Source organism: Limulus polyphemus, unplaced genomic scaffold (genome assembly GCF_000517525.1).
Source record: "Limulus polyphemus unplaced genomic scaffold, Limulus_polyphemus-2.1.2 Scaffold3017, whole genome shotgun sequence".
In the NCBI taxonomy this organism is placed as follows: Eukaryota; Metazoa; Arthropoda; class Merostomata; order Xiphosura; family Limulidae; genus Limulus; species Limulus polyphemus.
In genome coordinates, this window is record NW_013668627.1 from 54218 (window position 1) to 64417 (window position 10200).

Below are 10200 nucleotides of genomic sequence, written 5' to 3' on the forward strand. Positions count from 1 at the left end.
AATCGAGGGATTCCTGTATTTATTTAATCAAGTAATACTCGAAAGACCATTATTCATCAATTCACTTATAAAGGGACTTGTTATTCTCCCCCCCCCCCAAAAAAAAAGAAGCTATATGTGCTAGAATGGTCAAAACCTTCTGATCCTTTCCCAAGTCGGTGAGTGCTTTTAGGCTTCAAAACTTGACAGAAATTACTTTTTGAAACCCAACGTTGGCTCAGGGTAACTTAGCACGCTAAAATATAGGGATAATAACGAGCCCCTTTATATTTACACGTGAGTATAAAATGACTTGTTTTGCACCCCAAAATTTTGGTTGTCCCCAAGCATTTTTTGTTGCTGGCGCCACCACTGCCGATAAGAAAGATTAACCTCTTGCAGTTTGCATATTTATTAAGCTAAAACCTTATTTTATTTTCATAATGTTAATGAACACAGAAACTAACATTTTTTTATCTCAATTTCTTCTACGCCATGAAAAATAAAAAAACGCAAACGTTTAGAATTATAATGAGCACAAAGCATTATATTTGTCTGTAACTTTATTTACATATAACACGAAAACAATTTGTTTTATTTCCATATAAAACAATACTTTAATATCCCCTCAATAGTTTATACACTTAAGGTTAAAACAAAATATTTTATTCACCCACAAAATGTTCTTGTATCCTATAATGAAATTAGAACCCTTCACAGACAAGAGTAGCCCATTAACACAAAATATTTTATTCACCCTCAAAATGTTCTTGTAACCTACAATGAAATTAAAACCCTTCACAGACAAAAGTAGCCCAAGAGTTGGCGGATAGTGCTGTTGACTAGCTGCCATCCATCTAGACTATCAACTCAGAAATATTCATTGTGGATATGCACTTCATTTTATCTTGTGTCCACCAATAATAAATATAATTTCTATACTGCATCCTTTGATAAAGGTGTGCAACCGAAACGTTGGGGAATACATGAATATTCCCACATGTGAGTGAAAGGTCGTCCAAGTACTCAAATAAGTCAAAAATATTTCATTCATTACTAAAAGCTGCAAAATCCCTTCATTACATTTACAAATATTTAATTTTCTTCCTCACCAACATTAACGCCTGTGACTCCGTGTTGAGCTTGGAAGCTTATCACGTAAGAGGACTCAATCCCCACGGATGTCAGATCACAGATGGCTCATTGTATAGCTTTGCGCTTGACAACAAAAAACAAAAAAATATATATTAATGTTTTCTGTCGTAATGAACACAAAACCTTTTTCTTTCTATCACGATGTTTTTTTTTATAATAGGCACAAAATTTTCTTTTTATATACTTATTATGAACATAAAATCCTCTCATATTCATATAATAAACATGATTTTATCATCTCGTGCACAAAACTCCTTTTACCCCAAATATTTTCACTTATAATTGTTACATAATATTTTTTCATCTCAATGCGTTTCACCTTTAATGAGCACGAGATTATTCTTTTTTTTAACTTGACACTTTTTATTTATAATAAACACAAAATTATTTTTTATCTCTACATTTCATCCTCCAATTGCACAAAATATTTGATTTTATCTTAGGATTCACGTTTCCTTTCTACCTTATAAATGGGATTAAAACTGCAAATTTGTCAGGTAATTTCAATTTTATTTATACAGGTATTTTGATGTTAAATGTTTTTATAACTTGAGATAATAGTTTTGTCACATCTGATTTTTTTACCAGTGGTTTCGTGACGCTATCTGCCACCGTCTTTAATTTTGAACTACTGACCAGCCAGTCAACAGCACCCTACCAACTAACAACACGTTGAAAGATCGACTTTCACTCTTATAACGCACCCACAGCTTAAAAAATGGGTGAGGGATATTTTATGGTGTTGCATGGATTCAAACCCAGTTTGCCAGCTGCCAAATTCAGAACTCTGACAGAGGATCAACTTACGCTTTTTAGCGTTATTATCATTCCCGCTAATAGTGGTTTGTTCGACTTGTTCTTGGGCTGTAAACATACATGATGAAAGAAGATATATGCCCTCCCGTGGCTCAGCAGGAATTCTGAAGGCTTATAACGCTAACAACCAGATTTCGAACAGCACAGATAGCCAATCATGTAGCTTTGTGCTTAACAACAAACAAAGAAAGACGATATATATCTAAAATTGAAATACTAGCTATATTTATTCATTCGTCATACATATATTGTAGATGTGTTACAGAAATTCCATTCTTAAAAGTCCTGTTGAAAATATTATGAGTTTTGGCGCACCCCATATTCTAACTAACCTCTCAGCTATATGCATATAACAGTAATTTTCATGCGTATAAAATACCATATTTTGTCATCCCAAAACTTCTATTCAAATATTAGTCGGGCGTTAACACTTGGAATGATCAACTGAGAAGCTGACGAGCCAATAAAAATGGAGTAATTTTCTGTTCGTTGAATGTAACTTTCCTCCTCTCGCCCTCCTCCCTGCCCCCCAGTGGCACAGGGGTATGTCTGCGGACTTACAACGCTAGAATCCTGGTTTCGATACCCGTGGTGGGCAGAGCACAGATAGCCCATTGTGTAGCTTTGTGTTTAATTACACACACAAACAAATCGCTCTTCCCCTTCAGATATTGAGCTCATAATGTCGGTTTTTATCATCGAATACGTTTTCGTATAAACAATAGCGTATATTTTTTCCCGATTTGAAATAATGGAAGTAAGTTTGCAGCTTTTATTAGCGGAGAAAGGAAGATGTATATTTTAAATAGTATTTCACACTTTGTTACTAAACCATGTGTAAATTATAGCTACAGTTTATTACCTTCCACAAGCCGAATTTGGATGACATCTCTTAGTTAATAGAGGTTGATTTACCTTCGGATATAAAAGTAACCTTCGATTTGTTTTCTGTAAATGTGAAAACGTGGAAAACTATTTAGCGCAAATCATCTGACCTCGAAGTGGAAAGAAGAAGTGAGGAATTAGCCTGTGGCGTTTCCATTCTTTCGTTGGAGGAAGAGAAAGAAGACGGTAACCCTACCCGTACCAAGTTGTGGAGCTTGGTCTGAAAACTGAGCCGGTCGATTCTGATTGTCTTCTACACCACGACAGTCACATCGTTTCGTGACATGCCAGTCTAATCACGACGAATCACTGAAGCGAACGTTCCTTGTCGGCCGTTTACAAAGTTGTCGTATTTGCAGCTGACCTGATTTGGAGTATATTTGTAGGAATACAACTCTTGTTCCTCCATTAGCTTCGTATAGCAATGAAACTTGGCTGTGTATGATCTAGTGTTCTCGCGAATCGATTAACGCGACACACCGCAAAAAGTGTCCCGCGTTTAAAGTTTCTTACATTTTACTGAATCGTGATTAATGACTCTTTTATTATAGCATTTTTAGACCCGTAACCACAGTTTGAGAAGAGTATTATAATTCTATAACAAGGAGGAAGTCCTGAAATAAACAAAGACAAATATATAGCTCGTAAAAATAAAGACTGGAGCGACTATTCTATAAGAATAGCGACACCTCTTTCGTGTCACTTAATTAAAGTTGCTGCCACAAGATTCTCTGTTGCTTGGTCTTTGTGGTGTAAAATAAAATAAGGAAAAATTGCACGAATCCGTTTGAAAATACTCGTCTTTATGAGGCATAAAGGAAAACGAAGAGTGAACAACATCATAAACACTAAGTTACAGATTCTATAGGTTAAGTCATACTAAATATACACTAAGTTACAGATTTTATAGGTTAAGTCATGCTAAATATACACTAAGTTACAGATTCTACAAGTTAAGTCATACTAAATATACACTAAGTTACAGATTTTACAGGTTAAGTCATACTAAATATACACTAAGTTACAGATTTTACATGTTAAGTCATACTAGATATAATTCCTACTAGGAGACAGATGTTTGTTTACAAAGGTAGACTAATTAACATTTCCTAATAGATTAGAAATTATAAATAACAGCTTACGCGAGACCAAATAAGACTAAATAACAGCTTACGCGAGACTAAATAAGACTAAATAACAGCTTACGCGAGACTAAATAAGACTAAATAACAGCTTACGCGAGACCAAATAAGACTAAATAACAGCTTACGCGAGACCAAATAAGACTAAATAACAGCTTACGCGAGACCAAATAAGACTAAATAACAGCTTACGCGAGACTAAATAAGAGAATACAATACACAAAATAATGCAAAGATTTTTCTAGAACAATATTGAATTCTTAAAAATTTCCCAAATTTAATATCGACTTCAAAATTGGTTTTAAAACAATTCAAGGAATGTTAATAAACCTTAAGAAGTAACATGGTTACAGTACCTGAAAAATTGTACGTTTTGTACCATTCATACCACGTTTTCTAAGGGGTAGAATCGTGGTTACAATACTTGACTAGTACTAATTTTTGTACTATTCCTACATATTTTTCTAAGAGAAGAATGGAGGTTAGAATACCTGAATAATAATACTTTTTTGTACTATTCCTAATTCTTTTTCTTAAAAAAAAAAAGGATCGTGGTTACAATGCTTGAATATTAGTACTTTTCCTACTATTCCAAAATCTGTTTTTCTAAGAGAGGAATGGTAGTTAAAATATCTGAATAATAATAATCTTTGCACTATTCCTACATATTTTGCTAAAAAAAGAATCGTGGTTACAATACATGAATATTAGTACTTTTTATATTATTCCATTATTTTTTGTGAGCCTACTGAAGTCCGTGCTAACCTTCACCCTAGTTTTTCAGTATTAATAGAAGCATAACAGTTATATCCACAACGATTTCTCACCTATTTATTCTCTTGTGCTGTAAAATGCAGATCCCGTCTTTACTTTAAGTCGCTCATACTTAACGAACCGTTATCACATGTTTATCTTCAGGTGTAACCTTCCCTCGCTGCAGAGAAGACACGTGGCCATAGCTCGATTGAAGACTCCAGCAAACATGGGCCGTACGTCTCACGAGGTTCGCTTCTTTATTTTAGTCTTGACACCAAGCAAGGAGGTAAGAAAATAAATCACAAGTTTCATTTCAAAAGATTATAGGAAATATTAGTCATATATTAATCACACGTTTCTTAATTTTAGTAACTGTTTCTACGTTTATATTTTTCAAGATATATACCCACCTTCTGAACTAATTTTTTGATGTACTGACAGAGAAAGAAAGAAAACAACCCAGCTTTTGTCAGGTAGCTTAATAAGTAGAAAAACCTAATGAAACAGTTTTAAACCTATTTTCACGGTGGTGGTTATAGCGCTCGACTCGCAACTTCAGGGTCGCGGGTTCATATCCCCCTTCACACCAAACATGCTCACCCTTTCAGCCGTGGAGGCGTTATAATGTGACGACCAATCTCACTATTCGTTGGTAAAAGAATTGGTGGTGGTTGTTGATGATTATCTGCCTCCCCTCTAGTTTTTCACTGCTAAATTAGGGACGACTAGCGCAGATAGTCCTCGTGTAGCTTTGCGTGAAATTAAAAACAAAATAAACCTATTTTCATTACCCAAGTAACCAAGTAATACGAATTATGTTAAATTGTTATAAACCACTTGTTTCTACAAGAGACTTAATACTGATATAGATAGAATGAACAATAAATGATGCTAGTAGGATGCGATCATAGAAAGAGACTTGCAGTCAAACCCCCTACCAGTCACTGTTACTGACCGTTAAGAACGTTACATTATGGTTACGCTTTTGAGAGACCGTGCTGATGTTGGGAGAGCTTATTTTCTTTGGAGTAACTGAATTAAATGTAACATAATACTTGCTATATGTGTCTTCATTCTTATCCCTCTTCTTTTCATATTCTGTAGTCAGTGTTGTCGACGATAGATATTAAAAATCGTAAACTGAATCACTGACACATTTAGTAGTTTGAAGGCGTTGGCTTTATTACTGTCTTAACGTATTTAAAAGGGTTAAGAAAGAGACAAGCTTCTCAGTTCGAGGATCAGAGACATCTCTAAAGTAAATAGGAAAAACGACTATCAGAAATAGAGAAACTATGCAACATTAAAGAAGACGTATTAATGTGTCGAAACTAGTTTCACTAATTTAAAGTCTTCTGATAGTTAGTTCTATTAACTGAGGTTTTTAACTAATTCTTAAAAACGATATTGTTTTCTTTCATTATTAAAACCATTATTTTTGTATTTGTCCAAATATTTTAGTCCAGGTGCTACTTCTTCACAATTGTTAGACTAGTAAGGTCTTAAAACAATTTCCTACGGTACAGGAAGGTCCTTGTTTTATATTATCTGTTTCATGAACTATTCAACAACTCCCTGAAGTACAGGAAGGTCCTTGTATTAGACTCTGTTTTTTTGTGAAATATTTAACAACTCCCTAAAGTACAGGAAGTCCTTGTTTTAGATTAGCTGTTTTATGAACTATTCAACAACTCCCTGAAGTACAGGAAGGTCCTTGTATTAGACTCTGTTTTGTGAAATATTTAACAACTCCCTGAAATACAGGAGGTCCTTGTTTTAGGTTTATTAGATGGCTCTACAATGTTATTTCTTTATATTTTCACAAGATAATTAACTAAATATATCATGTTTTATAAACTTATTATTAAGTATTAGTTTGGGAAAACAGAAGTTATATTTGTTATAAACAGCTCGTGATGAGTCTCAGTCTATAAAGGTTTCATTTACAACTTTATTGGTCAAATAATCTTACCTTTTTCGTACTATGGATCTTCTTAACTGGTTGTACCAATAATCTAACCTCACTCTGTTTACCAAACCCCCTTTTACTTAACTAGCTTCTTTTACTTTTCAACGCTTTTTTTATTTCGTGTTTTTCCATAAGAAAAGGGTTTTTTTAGATATTCCTACCTATAAATGAGAGATTATAATTTGATTCAAATAATCGTGTAAATAAGAAACATGATTTCACGTTTTTTTTTACATTCTTATGTTTTTGATTTTCTTACTTAAGTTTCTTCCAAGTTAGGACTCCAGTTTTCTTTAGTTCATCAAAGTAAAAAAAAATCTGAAACTTTTATCACTTTCCTAAGAAAGTAAAGTACACTCTCTTGACTTGTTAACCGTATAGTTTGCTAATGGTCTGACTCACAACTAACTTCTTCAAATTGTTCTCGTATCTTAGAGGAATAGTTCAGCTTTTAACTAAAATGTCAACAAATACCTGTTATTCTGTGTACGTATCTCAGAATGGTCCTGATGCGTACCTTGGAACAACTATTGTCAGTTGGAATTACTTTATTGTTTCTAAACACTAGAAGAAAAGTAACACAAAGAAAAGGGAAACGTTAAATAAACCTTGTACAACATAATATATTATACGAATTTGGAACCTGGAACACAAATATGAAATAAACTCGGCCACAGCTTAGGAATAATTTGATATCAAAAGGTGCAAAAACGTATGTTAAAGCTAAAGCAACAGATATTAATAGTCCCCTGGTAAGTCAGCGGTAAGTTTACGGACTTACGATACTAGAATCCGGGGCTCGATATCTACGGTGGACAGAACACAGACAGCCCACTAAGTAGTTTTCCGCTAGAACAATAACAACAGATACTAACAGATTCCTGGTAAGTCAGCGGTAAGTTTACAGGATTACGATGTTAGAATCCGGAGGTTAGATTTCTGCGGTGGACAGAACACAGACAGCCCAATAGGTAGTTTTGCGTTAAAACAATAACAACAGATACTAGCAGATTCCTGGTAAGTCAGCGGTAAGTTTAGAGGATTACGATGCTAGAATCCGGGATTAGATTCCTGCGATGAGTAGAACGCAGGTGGCCCATTGTGTAGTTTTGCGTTAAAACAACAACAGGTACTAATAAGTGATCAGACAACCTTTGTCGGTCAAACTGGTTAACAATTAAGCCAAGGAATTTAGATGCCAGCAGAGGTCGTTTGACTAAAATGCTCACCAGTTTTTACTGACCAATAAAGGTTGTTTGGCCAAAACGATCACCGCTTTTTTACGTTCTCTTACAGCTAATATATTCATTTGTTATTAATTTTATCGTAGTGCATTTTCAAGCATACGACTTGTTTTGTTAGTATTGACAGGTTGTATTGTTGCCGACGCACATCATCGGCTAAAAATTATCTACGTATCGTTTACGTGCTGTGGAAGAAAACTGTTCAAGCACTTTGTACAACTGTTAAGCTCTAGATCTTTTTGTCGTATCCAATGTGTTTATGCCAGGAAAGGAAATGTTAAAGTCCTCCTAGAAAGATGCACATTGTATGAAAAATAAAGTTTTATGGGGGTTTCTTTAGTAAATACACTGCGTAATTTATCACTCAAAGATCACCAAACAGTGCAAAATACGTTTCTTAGTTGAAATATGCATGGAATACCTGTTAATACGTTGTATTAATGTCATAAAACAAAACATTCATGCGATGCCTACTAAAACACTGTAACACATTTCACACACACACAAAAAGCGTACAGATTGCGTTAACGTTCTGATAAATTGATGTAACAAAACATACACGTAGTATGCCTGATAATAAACTGTACAAACGTACAAGTTGTATTAAGATACTCGTCATGTGTTCTAACGAAACGAAAAACACGTGAGAAGCGTGTTAACTACGCTATACCAAATTCCATGAAAAAACAGATATGTTGTGTTAACATTCTCTTGTTGTTGTTTTCTTAATGCAAAGCTACACAATGGGCTATCTGCACTCTTGATCACCGCGGGAAAATGAACGTCCGTAAACTTACCGCTGACCCACCAAGGAGACTAACATTCGCTTTTAAATGATATAACAAACTAAAAAGAAGGAATAACTAATTATATTTGTATTAAGCTGATTGTGCATTTAAACACTACACTCCTTATTCGGTCCTTTAATATTTTGTCGAGAAGAAGAGAGTATAATAGTATTTCAACCACACTTTGTCCATCACATCCATTTCCAACGATGCGGTTCATTGAGAGAGCTCATCAGGCCGGCTTGGATACATCAAACACATAGGGGTCCCGACGCTATTATTTATATAATCCATTTGTTATAGCAGCAATTGTTACGGTATGAAAAAGGGTGTCTGCTAATAAATTGTAACACATCCATGAAAAACGCGCATGTTGTGTTAACATCTTTTTCTACTGAGTTCATGAATTTCACAGATCCGCAGTTTTTGTTTATTTTTATCTTGTGGCATCATTTTTTACGGCAAGCTTTGTTTTCTGTTTCTTTAGTAAAGTTCCTTTTATGACCAGCTCCTATACAGAATGTTGCATTTTCCATTAATATTATTTCTCTTTCTTAAACATGATCTAATTATATTCCCTACATTTAATGAGCTTCCAATTTCATTCAAAAACTTTTTTGCTTCTTTGCATTTAACATTTTAAAGATTGAATTGAGGAAATGAAACCTGTTCATTTTTATGTCTTTTTTATCCAAAATGCAATATTTATTTAACCACCGAAACCGCATCATTTTTCACAGTCGTTGATTGGTTAACAAAGTACAAAGCTTTTATCATCATACATCATGTTTCAAACCATCTTCAATGTTATAACTGGAATTGCAACTCTTAATAAAGGGTATCAGGTTCTAGTCCATTGTTATAACTAGAAGTTAAACTGTTACTCAAGGGCATCAGATTGCAATCCATTGTTATAACTGGATATTGATACCAATAGTCAGGTTCTGAACCATTGTTACAGCTGGTAGTGAAACCATTAATCAGGGATATCAGATTAACATCTAGTGTCGTAACTGGAAGTGCAAATATTAATCAAGGGTATCGGATTCTAGCCCATTGTTATAACTAGATATTGAGATCGTTAGTCAAGGATATTGGATTCTAGCCCATTGTTATAACTAGATATTGAGATCGTTAGTCAAGGATACTGGATTCTATCCCATTGTTATAACTAGATATTAAGACCGTTAGTCAAGGATACTGGATTCTATCCCATTGTTATAACTAGATATTAAGACCGTTAGTCAAGGATATTGGATTCTATCACATTGTTATAACTGAGATTGTTAGTCAAGGATATTGGATTATAGCCCATTATTATAACTAAATATTGATATTGTTAGTCAAGGATATTGGATTCTATCACATTGTTATAACTGAGATTGTTAGTCAAGGATATTGGATTATAGCCCATTATTATAACTAAATATTGATATTGTTAGTCAAGGATATTGGATTCTAGGCCA

The 10200-nt window shown here is 34.2% G+C and overlaps 1 protein-coding gene across 1 annotated transcript in view; it reads left to right on the top strand.

The window, feature by feature from the left end:
• Window positions 1-10200, top strand: part of LOC106468467 (sodium bicarbonate transporter-like protein 11) — a 103594-nt gene that overhangs the window by 23533 nt on the left and 69861 nt on the right. The window contains exon 3 of the mRNA XM_022396800.1: window positions 4896-5019. Coding sequence (XP_022252508.1) covers window positions 4896-5019 — 124 coding nt within the window. The remainder of the gene's footprint in view (window positions 1-4895; window positions 5020-10200) is intronic.